At 39.3% G+C, this 23,210-nt stretch overlaps 1 protein-coding gene across 2 annotated transcripts; it reads left to right on the top strand.

The window, feature by feature from the left end:
- LOC120806190 (lysosome membrane protein 2-like) lies at positions 1–23,178 on the top strand. 2 transcript variants are annotated; one of them, XM_040157052.1, is made up of 13 exons: positions 1–495; positions 8,456–8,613; positions 10,329–10,476; positions 10,687–10,878; positions 11,089–11,180; positions 11,862–11,981; positions 15,494–15,672; positions 17,655–17,773; positions 18,806–18,879; positions 18,999–19,050; positions 19,378–19,530; positions 19,694–19,735; positions 20,060–23,178. In XM_040157052.1, exons 1-13 carry the CDS (start codon positions 373–375, stop codon positions 20,168–20,170), a joined length of 1,563 nt encoding a protein of 520 aa, XP_040012986.1. In that variant the 5' UTR covers positions 1–372; the 3' UTR covers positions 20,171–23,178. The 2 variants fall into 2 exon arrangements, with proteins under 2 accessions (XP_040012986.1, XP_040012988.1); XM_040157054.1 differs by lacking the exon at positions 19,694–19,735 and having other exon boundaries at positions 2–495.
- The last annotated feature ends 32 nt before the right edge of the window (positions 23,179–23,210 follow it).

Below are 23,210 nucleotides of genomic sequence, written 5' to 3'. Positions count from 1 at the left end.
TTTTTCGTTTAAATCTTTAATGCGCCTCGCTCGCCGCTTCAGACTGGGGGAAGCGACCTCGTGTTAGTCGAAGTGAGCAGTTTCATTTTTAACGGCAAGTAAGCGGACGTCCCCCGGCGCTCTCCGTAACACGGAAACTCGGGAGGACGAACTAAACCTCCCCCCGACCGTTACTTGCTTTTCGTTGCTCTACCCCGGGGGAAAACTTTATTGCAACTTTTCAACAAAACAGAGAGAAAGCAGCAGGGAAGTCAGGGTCGGGGCTCTGGTTTCACAGCCCGTGCACTTTGGGACGCCTTTGTAGGATCTGCGGTCGGAAGACAAGAAATCTCCCATCCATCCTCCGAGAGCCCTCCGCCTGCACCTGCAAACATGGCACGCAGATCCTGCGCGATTTACGCGGTCGGGATCATCTGCGCCCTGCTGCTGGTCGTTGGGATTGGCTTGTTTGTGGGTCAAACTTTCCACACGCTTATGCAGAACCGCCTCAAAAAGGTAAAGAGAAAAAAAAAAACACAAAAAAAAAAAAACCAAAAAGAAAAAAAAAATCCCTACGTTCTTCGGGCACAAGTAGAGTCTGTTGAGAACGATGGAAAATCGGGCTGCAACTAAAATCATCCACTAAGCTGCCGATTATTTTTTTTTCGATTAATCGATGAATCATTTAGTCTATGAAACATCAAACAAATCTCACCGAGCCGAAGGTGATATCTTCAAGTGCCTCGTTGTCTTCAACCACAAGTCCAAAACTCCCAACATTCAGTTTTCAATTATATGACACAGGAAAACGTCAAGTCTTCTCTCTTGAGAGGCCGAAACTTGCAAATATTTCGTATTTTTTCCTTCTATTCTTGCTTGAAAAGTGACTGAAACGAATCGATTAATTGACTAACTGTTTCATGTTACCACTTTCTGATAAGGCACCATTTACAAAGGCTTCCTAAGCTTTACTTAATGGCTTTATTAATGGTTAATAGATCAGTTACCAATAGTTACACATCAGTTGTTAGTCCATTAATAACAACATCCTCCTCCAGTATGACACTTTGCTAGCACTCATAGTCACTAGGGAGACCCCCCTCAAGGCATCAAGGCATTAGTTATAAATGTTACCAAGTCATTAACTGTGGGTACCATGTTTCTCACTGTCTAATAAGTCATGGAGAGGGATATTCCAAAACCTGGAAATCCAAATGTTATTGTGTAAACTGACCTGTAAAGCATTGTTAACTGATTTACTAACCGTTAATAAAGCCATTAATTATTATAGCCATTAAACGGCTAATGAACCCATAAAAATTCTGCCTTATCAGGACGCGGAACCGAAAAGGGTACTACAGCAATGGGATTGTACTGTGTGTTCCTCACCCAGTTACAGACACTGTACTGTTTGCAAACTGTAGAGAAGTAGGTTGAAAGTCCCCCTTTTTTTTTTTTTTTTTTGGCTGTATTCAGTGCAGACCAGTAACAACCACTAGATTACATATTCATTAGATCACACCTGGAATTTGGGACTAGGGCTGTAACTAAAGATTATTTTCATTATTGATCAGTCTGACAGTTGATTAACTGAGGGATCGTTTAGCCTATAAAGTGTCAAAAAACAATGAAAAAATGCAAAACGCTACTTTGCAGAGCTGAACATGACATCTTCAGATGTCTTGCTTTGTTCGACCAAAAGCCTGAAACCCAAAGATATTCAGTTTATAATGATATATGACAAAGGAAATAAGCAAATCCTCTCATTTCAGAAGCTGGAATAAGATCATTTTTGGCCTTTTTTTCATTATTTTTGCTTGAAAGATAACTGAAATTATTAATCAATTATCAGTTGGTGATTATTTTTGTGGAGATCGGTTAATCGAATTGTTTGCTCTATTGCTCTACTTGGCATTATGATCTAAAATGTACTAACAAAAGGGCATTGCACAAACACACTTGGAAATAAATCATAGCAGCAGACCACATTTTTTGTTTATTATCATGAAATGTTGTTAAATGGTTGCTCTTATTGTAGTTCAGTGACTGTTTATGACTCGTCATTGGCTGAAATGGTCAGTGGTGGGCTGTGTGTCGCCTCCTATAAGAGTGGCTCTGATAAGTAGCTCCAACTCCTTTAGGTGGAGGAAGATAGGTTATTAAGAGTTCAGTAGCCTCTACTGTGCAGTCAGTACTTTCTCTTCGCCACGGTTAGATTACAGGTTTAGATACAGTTTGTGGTTCGTTAGCATGCACTATGTTCAAAGACTGTATCAGGAAAACTGTTTCCCAGCAGATGGTGGATCCAAGGGATTTCCTAATGGCCCACTGATGTATGTTTTGTCATTTATGACAGGAGTTGACTCAAAGGCAAATTCCACAGCTAAGAATAAGTTAAGCCCCTAGTGGCTTTCTCTTGGTATTGGTTGATATTTTTAACACATATCACGGAAAAAGCTGAGTCCACTGCTGAGAACGAATCAGCACATAACAAGAAAATGACCAAATTTCTGAACTCTGTTGGGGGTTTTGTCTACATCGCTGTGATATCACTTAACAAAGATGCAGTTTGAACAAAGTCAAGCTGGTCACACATTACACACTGGTGGCTTGTTTTACAAAAAACTTCTCTCAGAGAGATTCCCAACCTCCATGTATTAATACGGTAATTAGAGATGACAGCATGGGCTCAATTTCAAAGATTAGCCTGCAAAATAAGATGCGAAACGTAAAGAACCTGTTGCTGACTTTATAGCCTCTGACAGGACAGAGCTGCAACTGATTGCTTTCTTTCTCGACTAATCGTTTAGTCTATAATATGTCAGAAAATAGTGAAAAATGCCCGTTAGAACTCCTTTGAGCCCGAGGTGAAGTTTTTAAATTCCCCATTTTGTCCCGCCCACAGTTCAAAGCCATGAGATATTTAGTTCACAATTATATGAAACCGGGAAAAACAGAAGATACTCACATTTAAGTACCAGGTATCGGCACACTTTTGGAATTTTTGCTTGAAAAGTGGCTCAAACAACGAATCAGTTATCAAAGTAGTTACTTTTTCTATCAATCAACTAATTAATTAATCGATTGATCGTTCCAGCTCTAATTGAAAATTGATTAGTCATTTCTTTGAGGTAGGGATGTCGTTTTTTTTTTTTTTTTTCCACTCAATTCTTTCGCTCAGTGAATCACTTGGTCCATTAAATGTCAGAAATGCCTGTCACAATTTCCTTAAGCCCAAGCTGACCTCTACAAGTTTCTTGTTTTATACGGCCACCAGTCCAGAATCCAAAGTCTGCTATGATGGAAGACTGAAGGTCAGAAAACATTTCATAATATATAATATATAATATTATTATATGAAAAGGTGGAGTAGGTGAATTTTTGGGATTTTACTTTAAAAAAAATATTTATTTAATTATGTGAATTGTTGCCAATTAATTTTGTGCACATCTAACAAGTTAATCGACTAATTATTCCAGCTTTAATAAATTCATACTTTCATTTTTCATTGTAGATGTTTGAATAATGCTTATCCTAAGCTTACATGACGTAGGTGATGACATGTGACTTTGTGCCTGAGCTCATACTTGGTGGCGATTCGAAATTTTCGCTGCCGTGATCCTCAGCTTTCACTCAACTTGCATTCTTTGGTCTGCGGGAGGAAGAGCGGTGGATGCAACTTTGTCACCGATGTTTAAAGCTGATGGCAAATGCATACTTAAAGTTATGTAAACGCCAGTATTCTCATGCCCTTCACAGCCCCCCCCCCATTCAGCTCAGCTGTGTAACTCTGTAGCTCTTAGATGTTTGATCTTCAACTCCAGAGGTGGAGAAGTCCATGGGCCACAAATACGAAGACGTTTTCTAGCATCAGTGAAAGCATTTTTTCAGCATCAGTAAACATGCTGTGGACCCTTCTCTTCATCTTTGTTGTTTTTCATTTACAGTAATGCACTACACACCTTTAATCATTGTTCCCAGAAGGTTCACTCTACTTTGATAACAGTGCAGGCATGAAAGTACTGTTGGCCCACGGTCAGTATTATCATATGACAAACCTTCATCATTATTTTCATATAGACCATAACAGGCATCAAGTGGCTTTTATCAGAGAGGCTTAGCGTCGACTTTAGAGGTCAGGGGACATATTCACAAGGTCCTCTAGTGCTGGGAGTTGGTCATAATACTGAAAATTGTACAATTTAAAGAAAACTTGACTTTTATAGAGGTTCCTAAGGTAAATGGCTACAGGAAGTGGAGCGAGAGAAAGTTAGAGCGAGAGGGAGTTAGTCATTGGCTACAGATAAGATTATGCAGTGGTTATGTCTGTAGTTTATTTTGTTCACATTATTAATCAGTGGATGAAGTAATGTCACTACACCGCTTCAAGACTTTCACAGCCACAGGTTGCATTTTGTCTAATTGGAGTACCGTTGAAGCCAACAGAACAGAATAAATAGACAAGGTGGACTTACCTATTGTTGATCACTGGCAGATTAGTTTTGTTTAACAACCACACTTGCATGAACTGTATGTGTACATTTACCTCTAGGCTTTTCAGTCACAGTGAAAAAATATAAAGTTTACTTAAAGTGTAGCGTTAAGGCAGTCCACAGGGGCTCTGCAAATGTTTGGCTACGTAAATAGCTCTTTATCTAGTGGCCTATGAAGATACTTTGTATGGAACCCCCAGGAAAGTGCGATCTGTCTCCTCTCAAGCACAAAACAAGAATGTGCAAGAGTGTAACCAGGACATAAAATTACTGGGGAGAAGAGACTCTGGGGATGGTTGAGTGGTACTGTGTTGTTGGGGTCCTGGTTTTCTGGAAGTTTTTTTATAGTTGAATGTGGTGTTTTAATTAAGAGATCATTTCAACAGTGCTAAATTCCATACACACGTTTAAATTTGAGAAAAATACTGAAGGGTGGACCTTGGTGTCCTACATTTTCCCAGATTGGCAAACAGTAATTTTATTACGAATTTACCCGACTTGTACAGTTTATGACCATTGCTGTAGTTTCCACATTGATGACCCTGGAGTGAAATTCACAGACCAGCAAGACCATTTTTTAAGTTTACGTTAAACATTTCAACTTTCGAATCAGTTATAAAGCAGGCATGCTGACGCTTTAAAGTGAATGCTGCATAGCTTGTTAACAGATCTTTTTGTCTTGTTAGCCTTCTTACTAATTTTTACATAGTTTTATAGAAACAGGATACAGTACCCAAGCATTGATTTGGCAAAGTAGTCCCTCTCGAGAGTATTAATTACATGATAAGGCGTAATTATGATACACAAAACAAACAAACAAACAAAACAGATCTTGTCAAAGTTCACTTTTAAATTAAAGAAAAACTTTGTAGGTGTGACACACATGCATAACACTCACATGCAGATACACATGGTTATGTGCTATCTTGGCAGTGTGATTTATTTCAGCCGTATCAAATTACCCCCTTACCCCAGTTGCACCAGTGCGAAGGATCTCATTCCACGGATACCCTCCTTGGAGCAGTCTTTCTTTGTGTGCTAAGCTTCTCTCACGCTGCCAAGTTTATTAGGAAACTGGCTGGATTGGCAGCCACTCAGCTTCCATGTGAATCAATCAGGGTCAGTATGCAATGACCTGCTGATGAGGTGATGGTGAAAAATTAGTAGAAATTTTGCAATTGTACACAGACTAGACTAGACGTAGCGGCTAGCGGCCCCTTGCCAGTTGTCTGATAGGTTTCTAGGAGTATTAGCTTGGAAGCAGACATTTTACATTTTTTATAGATTTTATTGTGAATTTAGACTAAAGTATTAAGGCAGGGAAGCCACCTAAAGAGGGAGAAGTGTTATATACATCATATGGAGGATTTGGGTGTATTCCTGGAGCTTTACTAGTAGTGGAAATGAAAATGTAGTTGTATCTATGTTGTATGTATGTATCTTTGACAGTACCACCAGAGGAAAAGCCATGGTGTCATTAAATGGTTTTATCCCCTTGGAAGCATACATATCACCACCAAATTTCAGGGCCTCCTTTTTTGACTGAAGCAACAGAAGACCTTGTCATGTCAAACAATTTTTATGGCTAGTGGTGGCTAGTCGTTGTTAAGATATCTAGTTCTGGACAAAGGCCAAGCAAAAGTTCTTTCATTACTACAACCGTGCTGGCTGCTCTGTATTTATACACAGCGATGCGTTGAGCTAGATGCTGTGGTTGACAGGTGTAATGTTTACCATGTTCACCGTATTTGTTTAACACGTTGGCATTCTAACATTTAACGAAATACAAAGTACGGCCGGTTGATACAGACCGTTTTTATTTTGCAGGTATTTAGTCATAAACCAAAGTGTTGGTGATTACAATTCATCCTGAGGGGGGCATGTGTCTCAACAACACTAGTTGTTGAGGCATTTCACCCAAAGCCAAAAATATCAACCTCATGGCGGCACTACTTACAATAATAAAACTGCCTTCCTTTGAGTGTGTTAGTGAAAACCAGGTTTCTACACTACACTACAACCACTGCATTAGTAGGTAGACACTAGGAGTCAGGGTCAATGTAAAACTGAATGGAGCTAATATGACTTTCATGGGTTCAGTAACAGCAGGGCAGGACTACGGTTCAGCTGGTAGAGCTTTGTTAGGTGTTTGGCCACTATTGAGACAAACCCATTTAGAGTATGCAAAGCTTGTGCACCACGACTAGAGGATTTAATGAATAGCCTCTTGTTGTGCCCAGTGTTATTCACCTCTATGTATTTGCTGGTCTCAACATCAAAGCAGTAGCAGATTGTGTATTTGTGTATTCACCTGCTACATGTGTTTTCATATAGGGAGTGGTGTAAAAGTAGCAGTGGTAAGTACTGAGATAAGAGGGTTTCTCTGTTCCTGTTTACCATGTGGTATTTCATATAGCATGCTGGGAGGGTTTCCATAATGGTTGTTCGAAGCATGAAAGGATGACATAGAAAGACCATGCTCTCCCTTACTCAATCTAAGGTGACAGCTTTATTGTTCTTGGCTACTCAGCTAAACTTTTGTCTCTGAAAAAGTAGAAGGGACCCCAAAGGAGGGGGGGGGGCTGTATTCCCCTGAAATAATGGGACTCATTGATGTGTTTGGCTGTTTTTGAGGGGGTTATTTCATGCTGAAGTATTTCTTTTAACTTTAACACAAATCTGACACAAGTAGAAGTAAAAAAAAATACTAATCCTCTTGCCCCCTGTCTTCATCTCTTACTCCCTATGTTTTCCAGTATCTCAAAAGATTCACATGCAGTGAATCAGGGCATCATTGTGCTGAGGCAGTGATATCTGCTGTGAGAATTTTCTAGCATAATGTGCAATGAAACAGGATAGTGAAAGTTTGTGCCAGCGCTGCACTACTGAGGCCTCACAAGGCTTGGTCCTGAGGAATGTGGCTCAGATGATTAAGGTTGCAGTCCCGCGCAACCAGTGGGCATCCAGCTCTCTGCATCACATGATCTGTCAGCAGCTCTCCCAGAGTGTAGCCCATTGTCAGTGGCAACCACTGACAATTGCACTATGGAAGGGTCTCCCCTAATACCATTCATGTGTGCAGCCAATGCGTTTGTCTTACACTCAGACAGAGGCTCCCCTCCTTGACTCCCCAAGGATGTTTTTGTTCTGTGGGTTGTTTTTACTGGGAACAGAATGTTGAAACTCCAAATTCAAAACACACTTTCGCTGTTGCAAAGCTTTTTGCACTTTTTGAGTCATCAGTTAAAAGTCACCTCAAACTAAAAACACTTGAAAAAGGTCTTGAAAAAGTCTTAAAAAGCTTTGATTTTGACTTTCATCAAAAAAAAGGGCTTTCAAAGGTATTAAAAGACTTAAATATCCTCTGCAAAGGCCTTAGATATTTTTTTCTAGCCTGCTGTAGGCAGTAACATTGCTTATAAATTTTTTTTAGCAAAAACAGGCTATAAAAACCCCAGTAGCATTGTAACAGACCTCTGACCTTATGTAAAATTCTTATCTGGACCTATTATTTTTTAATTGCTTAATCTACCCGTTCATTCATCCATCATCCATCCGTTTTCTGCTGCTTATCCATTTCCAGGTCCTGTTAAATGATCAACTGACACTATTATTAGAAATTATTGTTATATAATGCTGGGAAATAGTGACAAAAAGGTGATAAAATGTCCACAAATGCATGCGCTTCCTAAATAATTCTAGGCCTTATCTTCCCTACTGTTTTCATTGATATCTTTCATACTTTTAAACACGTGTTAAATTTCATTCTACGTGGTCTTAATTTTACTTGGTTTACCCAGCAGAAACCCTGTACAATAAACTCATTTATAAAGCATATTGTTTTTTATTTTAGTGTATGTTATGTGTAATTAATCTTTATGCATTCATTTGAAACTGAGAATTTGCTTTTCACAACCGTATTTAGGTATCTCGTTGAAATGTGTACAGATTTAAACTGAGATATGCACTTTATGTCTTAACAGGAGATTGTTTTAGTAGAGGGCAGCCGTGTGTTTGAGTCATGGAAAACCCCTCCACCCCCTGTCTACATGGAGTTCTTCTTCTTCAATGTGACCAATGTGGATGAGTTCCTTCAAGGGGGCAATCCAGAGGTCAAGCAAGTTGGACCCTACACATACAGGTAGGGTGCAAGAGCAAATCACTGTACATAGGTTGCCACAAAGAGGGCCACATGTGTCTGACATGAAACTTCTCAGTTTCCAAATCTAACCTATAATTAAATATCTGATGTTTAATGTGTAGGAGGTGATCTCTTTAGGTCAGCCACCAATATCCCTGTTTTCTCTGGGTTCCCTGTAAAAGCAATGAAAAGTACTGAGGGAAACCTTAAAGAAGACCTATTGTGCTAATTTCCAGCTCTATATTTTTATTCTGGGACACAACTAGAGTAGTTTTGTATGATTCACAGTTAAAAAAAAAAGCCCCTTCTTCAGCTCCAACTGGCTTTTATGCCATATAAACTCAGGCCTCCTTAAGAGGCCTCCTTAAAAGCCCACTTTCTTCTGATTGGCCGAACATCTGGAAGCCTGCCATGGGACCGTGCAGCCAACACTTGTGAGCACCACCTCATCTTCTCACTGGTGTAGAGGCTCTGAAAGCAAACTGTAAAACTAAGTTTCTGGAAACTAAGATGACTAAATAAAAAACTTAAATAACAGGACATTATTGATTGTAAATGGCAACTTCTCAAAGCTATCCGCACATGACCGAGCCCGGATCGGATCCGGAATATGAGAGTGGACGGCACAAACATCTGCAGCGACAAAGACTAGAGCAGGACGTCAGTGTTCATTACCTGCTTATTGTGTGACATAACAGTGGATTTATAAAAAAAAATTCTGTATATGCCCCTGTTAATAATTGTACGTGTGGGAAATGCGCTAAAATGCTGACTGAAGTGGAAAACGTCTGCTGTCAGGGAATACACAAGCTAAAGTTGCTGGTAAAATGTTATTCTGCTGCAGCCAAACGACTGCGTAGTGTGGTAAAGCAATTATTTGTATGCTGGAGTATATTAAATGCTTATAAAAAACCCATTGGATACCCAGTGTTCAGAGCAGTCTGATGCCTGAGTTTTTTGTCTCATGGGGATTACTTTCACATAGATTTTTACTATGTATATAACATTTAATATGAACCCCGACATTGTTAGATTATATATATGACAGATGATAAGGAAAAGTATAATAGGTCCCTTTCAAAAAACATACAGAATAGAAGAAAGTTATTTGTCAAGTATGTGTTTCTAACACTGTGCCCTCCTACTTGAGAGGCCAAATTTCAAGCATGATACAGAGACGACACATATTAAAGACTGTATATATAACCTAGACTGTGTTGCTGTTTATATTTATTGAGTTTATGGAAGTTCATTGGCCTTGTGGGTTCATGTATTTTATCTTCTGTATTTTCTCGTCTCCAAATGTGGTCTACATCAGCCACACCACAAATTTTTTGCAGAGTAAAAAATACTTGAGATCCGGTGATTTTTTTTTTTTTTCAATTTTTTTCAATTTTTTTTGACATGCTTTTTCTTTCTTTTGAAATCTGGCTTTTATTTGCTGACAACATATGTAAACTGAAAATGGGAGAAAAGCATCTGCTTCCCAGTTTCTACTTCCCTTCCCTTGTGGTCCGTTAAGTCACTCCTACTTTCATTGCATATTAAGTAGAATAAAGAAAATCACTTCTAGTACAACCACTGGAACCCTTATGTGCTATCCTTTTTGAGTTTTTAACTGGTCTGCGATGCTCACTTCTAACACAGGAACGTCTCTAGAAAGCATAATTCATATCTAAAACGTAATAATCTTCTGTCTTATTGTGTTTGCACAGGGAGTACAGGTACAAGGACAATGTGAGCATGGTGGAAAATGGCACAATGGTGTCCGCATACAACACCAAAAGCTTTGTGTTCCTGAGAGAGAAGTCAGTGGGTAACCCAGCTGTGGATAACATCACAATTGTCAACATCCCTGCTTGGGTTAGTAATGAACTGAATGTCTACATGACTAAATGTCAAGAAGAGGAAAGTGGACATCCAAGTGGGGGAAATTGGAATGAATTTGCTGTATCTTGTATGATTTCCTTCTGCATTTTGTCAACTGTTTTCTCAATCCCACCTCCACGCCCGCCATGTCGCCCTGCATTCTTTAACATCTCTTCTCCACTCTACTCCGCTTCCTGTCTCTAGGCTGTAATGGACAAGTTGAAAGGGAGTTTCTGGAAGGCCTCCATGGCGTCCTTCATGATGGACTCTGTTAAGTCCGGCCCCTTCACTACTCGCACTGTGGATGAATTGCTGTGGGGTTACCAAGATCCCTTGCTGACCAGGATCTCCTCCACCCAACCTGACGTGGAGAAGTTCTTTGGCCTCATGTACAAGGCATGTACAGCACTAAAAATAAAAGATGATGAACCCCAACTGGATTTTGTTTCGTGGCTTCCGAGAAGGAAGATCTATTAATTATTTTTTCGAGTAATTCCTTCATGGCATCCAGTCACTCTGAAAATCTCTGATAAGATATGATAAGAAATTTGAGTGTGTTTGAAAACCCGAATCCGTTCGATGACTTAAATCTTTGTATCTATGTAGAAAAATGGAAGTAACGATGGGGAATTTGTCTACCACACCGGGGAGCAGGACTACATGGATTATGGCCGGGTCAAAACATGGAAAGGTCAAAGGTAGCACTGATGCAGTCTCGCACGAACACACACTCCCTCTCTGTCTTCATCCACAGTGATGAAACTTCACTGGGTAACCTTTGGGTTAAAAAGTTTCTCAAATCTGCTGCTTTTTGCCAATAGTTGCAGAGTACTAGCTGGCTATGTCTGTTTGTTTGCTTGTCTGTTGGTCTGCGCTGGTAGCATAGAACACATGGCAGGACATCCTGTTACCTTGAATGACTTAATAATTTGTTTTTAGTGACCTTTGTCAACTGATTTTATTGTCTCAGTTCCCCTTGCAGTAATTATCCTTCTTACTCCTGGGAAACCGCTTTTTTCAACTGTGACTTTGAGATAAATACACGTTTTGATCCCCAAAATGTTTTAACTGCAAATTGCTGTTATAAAGATGGAGCTGATAATGATGTTTACATTAAAAGTGGGGGTTTTGAAAACATATCCAGCAAGGAGAAGAACCAAAATATTGTTTTTATTCAGTTTTTCTCTAAATAATACTAAAAAACCTACTTTGGCTACTTCGCAGGCAGCATAAATTTCTTAGAAACATATAATCAGTGACCAAAGAGATACTTTTTGTATGGAAATTATGCTTTTTTTAAAATTACATAAAACTTCCTCTTGATACAATTTTAAAAAGGCATTAAATGCTCACGTTTGTGACACTATGTTGTTTTGCAGCGAGCTGACGTTCTGGACGACTAACCACAGCAACAGCATCAATGGATCAGATGGAAGTGCTTTCCATCCCTTGCTGAACAAGAACGAACGCATTTATATCTTCACCCCAGACCTCTGCAGGTACAGCTAAACACCACGGTGCCTCCCTGCCACCACTCTCCATCTAGTTTCACTTTTCAGATTTGTAACTTTACAAGTGAGTGAAGACATAAATATCCTAGTAGTAATATTAATCCATACTAGAGGTATGGGTCCATGGATGGCAATGTCGGTTGGTCAGCCAATCAGTCGCTCAATCCAACACTTTGGTACAGAGTGGGATGGATTGTTATGAAATTTGGTACAGATGTCCCCCACTAGGGGACGAATCGTAATGACTTTGGGGATCCTGTGACTTTTCCTCTAGCGCCACCACCAGCAGGTTAGATTTTCAATTTGTCCAATACCTTGGTTTATAACCAAATACCTGCAAAAGTAGTCATATTCCCATCAGTTTCAACTGCACGTGTGTGTCATGTTAATTAGCAAATGTTAGCATGTTAACTAACATGTTGAACATGGTAAAACATTATGACTGATAAACATCAGCACGTTAGCACCTTGACGTTAGCATTCAGCACCACTGTGTTTAGGGGCTGGGTTATGATAAGACAGAACTACTATGTAGGCTGTGTTTCCAAAATTGAAGGTGTTTACATTTACATTGTGTGTCATCACAATAAAAGTAGTCCAGCTACAGCAGGGATTTGCATCCTCCCGTTTGTCCCACTGTTACCTAGGGTCCCGTATATAATATTTAACCTGAGGATGGTGCGGTTATGAATTGATGTCTATTTATGGTACATGACCTAAACTGAAAATGTTGGACTCAGTTCCCTGCAGAGCCGGTAAGGGGCTTTCATATCTGGTATGGTATGTTCACAGGCCTTGGATCCCATGGATTGTTATCATAACATCCTGCTCACTTACAAACAGCACCACAGGCGACCTCTGTTTTCTCACTGAAGCTTTACTGCCTATAGTATGAGGGCTTTTTGAAAGACTAACACACCAGTTTCCAGGAAACACTATATGGAAAGACTTACTTGAAGAAGAGTGTTGGTCTAGAGAATAATGGAGATGGGTGGCAGGTAGGTGGGGAAGGAGAATGAAAATCGTGGGAGTGAGAATGAAAAAAGTTTTCTGGTTGTTGACAAGGATTGATGTGTACTAAGTACATTGTCAAATCTGTGGGAAAGAAAAGCTGCAGAAGATTCTGTTGTGGACCAGCTGGAACAAGCAAGTTTAATAATGTTTATGTAAAATGGCCTGTATATCCGGCCAGTTTTTGTAATTACTTCTTGGAGTTACTTCTGTTGGACACGTTCCGCAGTAATGCTCACGAGGATACTCAGATTTTAAGCTGATCCCCTGGAGGGTTTAAAAATCAGGATGTCCTGTTTGAAAAATTGATGAGTGTTAAAGAGAGCTGCTTCTCACAGTGACTGATGAATAGTTCCTTCGGGTTTTTTTTTCCCAAATGCAAAGCTTTAACTGTTGCAAAATAAGAGTGCTGGCTTTGCTGATGAAACTGTGTCCTTGTTCTTGCAGATGATGAGAGCTTGAAATTTAGGGGATAACTATGACCTAAAAATTCAGAAGCTCCAGCAGACATCTTCCCCTTTTTGTTAAGCGTGGAAAGAATCTGTTGGAGTGGCTTGTTGTACCTTTGACTCTGGTTGTACGTGTGTCAAAAGCCCCTCTCCCTAATGTTTACCGTACACTTTCACCTACTTATTCATTCCCTGGTGGTTTCATCATTGCGGTCAGTGTTATTGTGAATAAAGGAAAGGAACCCTCCCTTTTTCCTGTACTTTTTTCCGTAATCTGAGTAGGGGATATGCTCAATTAAGTCATGTATGATAACCTTTCACACACACAGTTTGACCTGGGAAATTTCAGCCCCGATCCCCTGTAAAGTACAGTTAAAACGCGTTTAGTTTAATTACATGGGACTTATCTGCAGGACAAAAAAAGTGCTAGAATTCCTATCTGGGACCCGGCAGGGTTGTGACCCTTTGGTCCAGTAACCGACAGCTGAGCCACAAAAACCACAAGATTTTGACGAATTGCAGACAGGTGTCATTGTTCAAATGCCAACTTGCCTTTTGCCACACATTAATCTTTCCTGTAGGCATGATCTTTAGTTTAAAAGGTCTTTTAGTTTGATTTTCTTCTGTCATACACAACCAACACTTAAAAAATAAGCAAACCAAAACAAATTACAGATTCAGTTCCAACATGGGACCTGGACATGCAAAGACAATCATTTTAAAAATGAAATAAAATAAAACAAACTATGAATAGCATACAACACCAACAAGGTTTTATGCATAAAATTGAATTCATGATAACAACAAAAACTGCTGTCCCTCTGCCAACATGCAAATTTAATAACTGTAGGTATTACTGGTTATACAGATGGTACATTTTTACATCTCTCCTCTTTACATTTCCTTTAATAAAACATTTTCACATCATCTGGTAAGCTGTTGCAGATGTTGCTGGAATCAGTTAATTTTGAAAGTCTCTCTTGCCTAACAGTACAAGGCAGGGCTGTTAGTCATATTCTAGTGAGGAAACACATCAGGGTTTTTACTTGGCTTCTCTCACATAGGTCAATAGAAAGGTGTGCACAGTGTTGTTGCACAATTGGTGGTCTGCATAGCTAAAGGCCGTATCCTCCCGGCCAGTTGGCAGACACCATATAGGCTCCTTTGTTCTCACTGAGAATCATCAGGGATTCCCTAGAGAAGACAGAACTGCAGATATGTAGATATGGGATGAACTGCTCAAAATAATGTAATTCTCTTGGAAGCTGTAAAAACACAACAAACATTAAAATATAATTAAAAAGTTATTAAAATTCCTCCACTCCCAGTATAAAAGGAAGGTGAACATCACACTACCGTATTAATTCCACTACGTGTTTAGAGTTTAAAAGGTACTCCCAACAGGATTTCAGCGTAATGGTCATATTTCACTCATAATTTTTGACTGACTTTCAATCGAGAAGATGAAGGATTTATATTAAGTAATGGGCTCAAAACTTTTTGTGGCCATTTTGAGAATTGTTGTTACGTCGGGGCGTCTCAGCAGGTGAAATCAACTGGCTATGGAGCCGTCGTGGAGCAGGGGGCCAACACGGGTAGATTTATTTGTATGTTTTTAGTTGTTATTCATAATTTCTGTGTTGCAAACCACTGTTGTGTCATGTAATGTCTTTTTTTACGGCAGCTTTTGACTTCTGTCTTGTAGCTTTGGTGATGTGCCTCCACCAGACCTGTGGAGAAATCACTGTAATATTTCCATTGTTGTCCTATTTTATGCATAGTGTTTCTAACAGGACTTGCACTTTGGAAAGAGATGAATAACGTTTGTATCATTAAATTGACTGTAGTACAGCTGTCTCACCACAGTGTTGGTGAGACAGCTGTACTGGCTGTAAACTTTTGCTGGACTAATTGTGCACATGTGGACGTTAAAATGTCAAGACTGGGAGAAAATTTGATACTGTGAAAATTCTCCAGTCACAGTGAAAGTTTTCTTTAAATGTTAAACTTTATTCTGTTTCTGTGATGTCCTCTCTCCAGGTCGATCTACATGGAGTTTGAGAAAGATGTAGAGGTGAAAGGAATCCCGGCCTACCGCTTCACACCGCCACGCTCCGTTTTGGCCAGCAAGGAGGAGAACCCGGCCAATGAGGGTTTCTGCGTCACCCCAAAGGAGTGCCTGGGAACTGGCCTTCTTAAAGTCAGTCCCTGTCGGAAAGGTAGATGCCCACTTTCACGTGCCTCCCTCAAAGAACCCGGTTACGCTGACGCAACTCATGATTTCTGCCGATTCAACATTTTTCTATCGTTCTCTCTTGCTTGTCTTCAATTAGCTGTGCATTCTGCACAAAGCCTCTTTGCCCACACTCTGATTTTGACCTTTTTAGTAAACACATAACTTTACTTGGAAAGCTACCTAAGATCTTTGATAAATTGTTGCTGCTATCACCAGTACTGCTAATACCCCCTAAATGACCCATGTGACAGAGCTCTCCAGCCCTCTCCACACCTCAGGCGCCAGCTGACCTTGACTGGCCCAGTAGCCGAGGGGGCGGTAAACCCTGTCACCTGATTCTGGTCTTGAATATGACCAGGCACTATCTTAGTGCACTCTCGTCATTCCCTTTGAAAGAACAATACCAGTGTTTTAACACGTTTTACGCATGTACTTCAAATAACAAACCATGTTTTAGTTTTTGAGTGCATTTTAAATACCTTTGTGGCAACTATTACTCTCTGCTTATTTCAGTATCAACAGGCAGTAAGCTTTCATAAAAAAATCAAAGCACGTTGAGGTCATACGGTAGCACAAATTTAGTATTTAGTAGCAACAGATATTAGGTGGATTTAAAGAGCGTGCAGAGGGTTACGTTTAGTATCAGCTGTTAAGGAATGAAGACAGTGATTAATGGTGCCTGTAAGTATACCAATAGAAATATGTGCATGAGTGTGTGTGTGTTTGCACTACAGTGACCTTGCGGTTTGTAATGGGAACAGCCTCTCAGGTGACCGCAGGTGTCCAATGTTTTTGTGGAACGTCTGTTGCCAATCACAAGAGCAGGAAAACTGTCACCTCTGCCCCACTTCATCAGCACTGCTGACTCTGCCACCATCTGCCTTTGTTGTTGCTGCCGAGACACATGTGGCTCTTACAAAGCCGAGCCTCTTTTGTTTCCCCTAAAGCACAGACATCCAGAATTACTTAGCGTAAAGATGCACAGGTGAGACCTGACCAAGAATGTCTCATGTGACCACACAGTTCCTTATCGTGACCATGGCAGTGTTGTAGGAACGCAACATCTCCTGTTGACAATATAAGGAAGGAAATAAACAAGACTTACAAGATTCTGTCTTTGGATAGCAGACAGTCATTAATTAGCGCAACAAGTGGGGCTGTGGTCAATTTTATGTTCCTGTTGTTTATTTTCTTTGGACGACTGACCCTGAGTAACATGCCGTGTGTCCTTCGGCGGAGGCCAGATTCGATCTCATCATCTTCCTTTGAGGACCGTGCCCTGATAAGTGCATACATCAAACAGCAGGAAATGTGACATTTGATGAAAATATTCTATTCAATTTTGATTACCTACTCCTCCTTTGTGTCAGGAATGGTGGAGGTTTTTATGTCGCACCGTCTCCGTTGCCCTGTGTGTGGACACACTATTTTGCGCAAGAAGACATGAACGAAACTTTATATTTTTTTTTCTACTGGTTCCCTTCACAGAGCAAACGTTCCGATCTGACTTTGGAGGTCCTTGTTGCACAAATTAGGAAATTAACTAGGAAAGACTGATATTCTTGAAAATATAATAGCTCCTTTCAGATGCACCCTAGAGGTCATCTTAACAGTCTGTGTGTTATGTGACGATATGTATGTTGACATTAGGATATTCACTAATTAATGTGTGAATTAGCCAAATTAATGAGTAATACCTGGTTTCAGAGGCATTTGGCAGCTCAAGTCCCTCTTGTCATAATTATGTTTATTCATTGTGTTTATACATTGTCCCAGAGGAATGAGCCCACAATTTGTCACAGTTGACATTTACTCCACTTAATAAAGCGGAGCGAGGAGAACTTTTGCCGGGAGTCACTTAGTGACGGTAGAGATATACAGTACGCCCTTGATTCATTCTTTGTTCAGCCAAATGTGGTCACTTCCCTTATCGTTTCTCCTCTGAACTCTCCTCTCCTAACATAGGTGCCCCAGTGGTCGCCTCCTTTCCTCACTTCTACCTGGCAGATGATAAATATGCGGCTGCCATTAAGGGACTGTCCCCTCAGCGACAGCATCACCAAACCTTCCTGGACCTTAACCCGGTAAGCCACCAGGTCACGGTTTATCCGCCTGAAATGCGTTTTCAACTCTGCAGTTACGATTAGTAACGTTAATGCTGTGACTTGCCTTTTGTTGCTGTGACTCAAACTCATATAGGTGCAAAGCATTTCATTGAACTGTGCGAAAGGGGAAGCAATGCTACATTAAGATGTACTGCTCCGCCACCTAGTGGCATATAAGTACTAGTACACAAGTTTATATTTTACTTGAATATTTCCATTTAATACTGCTTTATACTTCAACTCCACTACATTTCAGATGGAAATATTGAACTTTTTACTCCACTACATTAATCTTTACTGTAACTTTAGTTACACTCACTCTACTAATGAAGATTTTCCACACAGAACATTCTGTATCGTGATCTCAAAATTTCATGCATCATAGATGCATGAAACTACCAAACAGAATTGTAATATCATTCAATGACAGTGAGGATTCAATAATAATAATAATGTTTGCTGTAATTATTATATTTATCATGTCCCTGTGTTTATTAATTTTTTTAACTAAGTATTCTTAAAGGATGAATTTGAGAACTCCTCAGGATAATTTTATTTCTTGTGACTTGATTTATTTTGCTTTTCTGGAGACAATAAAGCATAATATGGGGGAAAAAAAACAGTTCATGTACCGAAATCGTATACAATAAATCTTGTATCTTAAATAAAAAAACAATTTTAATATAATTCATATTACCTCTACCTATACCAACTATATAAGCAACTAAAAAGTATTATACATTATATACATTAATGCATTAACCCCTGTATCATTCACAGAACGAGAGCTTTTCCTTTTTCCTTTTTGTATTTTTTCTTAATTAGGGTTTAGATTACAGGACTTTTACTCGTAATAATTTAATAGACTTTTTTTACACTGTTGCATTGTTACTTTTACTTAAGAGCTGAATACTTCCACCACTGGTATAAAGATTTCATTTTGTTGTTTGTTCGGTCGATACAATGCTTTATTTAACATTGTTAACACTGTATTTTATTTTTTGCTCACAGACCACTGGAGTGATTGTACGTGCAAACAAGAGAGCACAGATAAACGTCTTGCTCGGCAGAGTCCCTGGATTCCTGTGAGTATCGGCACCCAAACGCAGGCTAAGCACTATTATTCTGTAGTCCCGATGTATATGTGGGTCTGTACTTTATAGTGTATGACTGCTTCGCACTCTTTTAATTGTATTCAATCCAGGAAAACAAGGAACCTGAATGTCACAGTCTTTCCTGTAATGTTCATCAATGAGGTAAGAAACATTAGAGACATGCTGAAACACACAGTTGTATCCTCTAACTGCCGTCAGTAGGCTCGACCACATTGTCAGTTAGTGCATCATCAAAAAGTTGTTAGTTTTCATAAAGCAAAATCATTTATATTTTTCCCGCTGTTCTTGATGAAAATCTTTCCAAAATGAACATGCTGCAGAAGCCCCTTTGTTTCACGCAGCGGGAAACAACTTCTAACAGCGCAGATCTGGACGAAACCACTGGAAAGTTTTTATATACAAGATGCTATGAATATGAAAAAATTTTCTTTCCATGATGTATCTTTCGAATTGTCTTTTAATACACAGAGTGTGGTGATCGATGATGTGTCTGCGGCAAAAATACAGAAGCTGCTGCGGATTGTCACTATAGTGTCCAACTTCCCGCTCATCTTTGTGGGACTGGGGGTCATTATGCTCATAGTCTTCATCATCCTTCTGGTCCGAGCCCACAGACAGAAGGTACCACACCACTTCTTGCCTCATTTCACTATAACACCTTGCAATTTGCTCACTTTTATTCTGATGAGTAATTGGTGTTAATTCTTGCGTAATTCAGTCACCTGCTTAACCACATACTAATGGCACTGTGCATGTATATTTATCACTGTGTGTCTCTGTGCAGAATGAAGTTAAGCGCATTGTGTTTACCAAGCCTCACTATGCTGTAAGTTTTTACAGTTATTTTGCTACTTTGGTTTGATTATTTATATTATTTCTGCTTATCTCAACTGCTGTCTGTCTTTGTGTATTACGTATTGTCTATATGCATCTTTAATCCCGTTTTTTTTGTATGCAGCTAGCCTGTTCGGTAAACTTATTGTGTCTGGTTTTAACACATTAACATAATGTAGTATTACCAAATATTTAAGTACTGTAAAAATGTTTAGATAAACTCCAAAGGATAAGTAAAATTAAAGGAGTTTTAATTCTGTTTTTTATCCTGAATCTGTGTGATACCGTTTTTTTTTCCATCATTCTCCCACTACAGACCTCTGCCGAAGAGGACACCTCTTACTCTCCTGTCAATGACAAGGAAAAGGATGACCCCCAAAATGGAACCTATATTGGTTTGACGCCGAAAGCCGACCCACAAGCCTGAGAAGGCGGGAGGGAATGGTTAGAAAGAAGCTACGTACCATGACAACCTTCAGAACTACAAATAGAGATTTGGGTTTTCTGGAGAGAAAAAGATACACCATGGAAAATTGTCGACATCCTTTGTTATTATTATCTTTCTGTTTTTGATGTAGGGGAGGGCGGTTGGGAGGGGGGTTAGAGGAAAGGGACGTGTTTTTAGTCTCAAACATACGCTACTGTATGTACTTAGTTTTACTCAAGGAGAGCTACCTAAAGTCTAGGGCTAGGACACAGAATACCCAGAAAAAAGTTTGAAATCAATCTGAAAACAGTGTGTGTCAAGGGCTACTTCTCGCTGTCCGGTTCGCATTGGTTGCGGATCATGTCAAATTCCCGACAACAGGCCGCAGTTCTGATGGTTGTGGTGGTCCTAAACAAGTTGTGGTGGTCCTAAACATACAAAGCACACCCTTCAAACCTGAGGTGTGGGATGATTAGATTTCAATGCTGTGGCCTCACCTCATTCTCTGTTTGCCTATAGTAGATTCTTGTCTTGCTCTGAGCTCAGTACTTTCAGATTTTAGCAACCGACCACTATATAACAGGGCATAGAGGGTGATTTGGGACCAGGGTTATGAAATCCATAACGTGGGTTGTTTGGATATCACACCTCACTCTCAGCGGGCCTCTGCTTAGATATTATCAAAGTGGGAGAAAGGAGCAAAACATTCAACAAGTCTTCTCTTTCTGAAGATGTTTAAATCAATTCAGTATTACTACATATGCTTCATTTGCACTTCACCCCACGCTAAATTTTACTAATCGTTTTTATGGCTCATTATTATTTTCAATTAATGCATTCTGTTTGGAGGGATACCTGTGCTCATCATCGTCACCGTACCTGAGAAACCTTCAGAGTACGGCATTTGTTTGTATAGATGCAGTGTAACATGTGTTGAACTGCTTACATTCCTCTCAGTGGATGATGGGAATGAATATCAGATAAAACGCTGTATATTTTGGATACTTTAATTTTTGTAAAGTAAGAAGTCCTCATTTTTTGTAAATGTTAATGTAGAAATGTCTGAATGAAGAACATCTTAGGTTTGAGCTTCACGAAAGTTTTTTCAGGGGCGGAATGAGCAACACTTTCATCAGCCATCTAAAGCCCTGAATATGACAGGATTTTACAGTTGAAATGGTGAATCATACATTACTGAATTTATATGCTTATACTAACTGATATCGCCATATCAAAATGTAATTCAACTTGTTTTCATTTCGAAGTGTGCTTTTATGAAGCTGTTGTTGAATTCCTTAGTAGCACCTTTTGTACTGAATATGACAGCCAACAAACCTTTTTTTTTTTTTTTTGATGTTTATGAAAGGAGATTTCATATCGGGTATACAGCCATTGCAGATCAACTCATGATTGTTGAATATTAAGAATTGCTGTAGTTGTGCCTTTAAAACAATCACTGCTACTGGATTTTTTTTTTTTTGGCACCGCAGTTTTCATGTATTTTGTGAAATGAAGGCCACATCATACCAACAAATCTACTCTCAAGTGCATATTGTTTTTCTTCCAGCTACCAAACAAAAATGGGGTAGGGAGCTGCTAGAAGTTTTTTATAGTTTGTGTATAGCCGGCAGGGTCAAACTGCTTTAATGAAGGATCACTGTACAGAGCTACAGCTGCAGATTTCAGGCGCCATTTAATGCAATATAGAAAAATGCTGCAGAATTACTCAGTTTGAACTGTGATGAGCCCAGCTTTTAATGCTGCTCTCGCTCTTAGTTGTGACATTCAAACGGATGAATGAGCCACTTCTCACCACTTCTACGTTACATGCGCTGCAATAATCAACAGCGAATATATCAGACAATAGTGGAGAAGCTGCAACATGTTTCACTTAGAGATTTTTGCTTCCTTGTGTGATTTTACTATTTGTGTTTGATGTATACTTAAATTCAGTTGTGTACAACAATAAAACTGAATGAGAATAGAAAAGATATTTGGAGAGTGCATAAAGCAGTGTTAGAAATTCATGAGAGGGCGGATGAATGGATAAATCAATATTGTCGATGCAAAAATCACAATATTACACAGTATTAATTCAGCAGGTTAAAGAGGATAAATTATTTTGTTACACTTATAAAACCAAAACACAGAAAGCAAAACATGGATTGTACACCGGGATATTTTGTGCCATACTTTCATTACAGATTGTACTTTCAGAAATTATCATAAAACCACATATTCTTGTAATTGTCAGCTTGTTTTGAAGTGTTGACTGTTAATATTGTTTTTACTGTCTACACAAAAAATAAAAGTAGTTTCAGTAAATGAATCTTGTCAGCCTTTAAGCCTTTTTGTCAGTGTTTGGTTCTCATTTTAGGGTCCTAGATGTTCGAAAACCATACGATTGCATGCCAAATTAGAGAAAAAGTACAGGGAAATACTTGTTTGCAGTCTGTAATTTACTGCGGAAATCATCTATCATGTCATTTATGTCATTTATCAAGTACTTGCAGATACCTGAAATTGCACCAGCTCGCCTGACTGACCGTGGCTGCTTGCAGGGCTGCAGTACACACGAGGATGTGGGTGAAAATATAGCAACTGTACAACAAACTGGATGAAGGAAAAAAGAAACAGTACAACATCAGTCCTGATTCTGGATATTTTGATTATGAATGGTCTGCGTGGTTAGGTGCTGTTTCAGGATTAGACTTTATGTACTTGGTTTTAGAGTAAATCCTACTGGTATTTGTGCAATGAGAGATTTAAAAGGTTGCAGAATTTACAAATATTCATGTGTCGTGATTTTCAAGACTGGTGCCTTTGACGTCTTAGATAGTTTTGTAATGAGGGTCCTTATTTTTCTTTTTCTTTTAATAAAGCGCTTGTTCTGAGGACACACATCAATTGGCACTTGAGAAAATCTATTATGTGTTTCATGTTTAAAAACTCAATGGAAGTTGAATTTGCAGGCCTCTTCTGTAGATAACATATCTAAAGCATATCATCAGTAATATACTGCTCTTTGGCATTTGCCCTA

The sequence above is a fragment of the Xiphias gladius genome, chromosome 20 (genome assembly GCF_016859285.1).
Source record: "Xiphias gladius isolate SHS-SW01 ecotype Sanya breed wild chromosome 20, ASM1685928v1, whole genome shotgun sequence".
NCBI lineage: Eukaryota > Metazoa > Chordata > Actinopteri > Istiophoriformes > Xiphiidae > Xiphias > Xiphias gladius.
The sequence above is the reverse complement of the archived record's forward strand: the minus strand, read 5'-3'. Positions and strand labels throughout refer to the sequence as shown.

Coding starts and splice junctions, on each gene's coding strand:
- LOC120806190 (XM_040157052.1), top strand. CDS start 373: ATGGCACGCAGATCCTGCGCGATTTACGCGGTCGGGATCATCTGCGCC. Junction 10,879..11,088: donor TCTTTGGCCTCATGTACAAG/GCATGTACAGCA, acceptor GTATCTATGTAG/AAAAATGGAAGTAACGATGG. Junction 18,880..18,998: donor GGCAGAGTCCCTGGATTCCT/GTGAGTATCGGC, acceptor TATTCAATCCAG/GAAAACAAGGAACCTGAATG.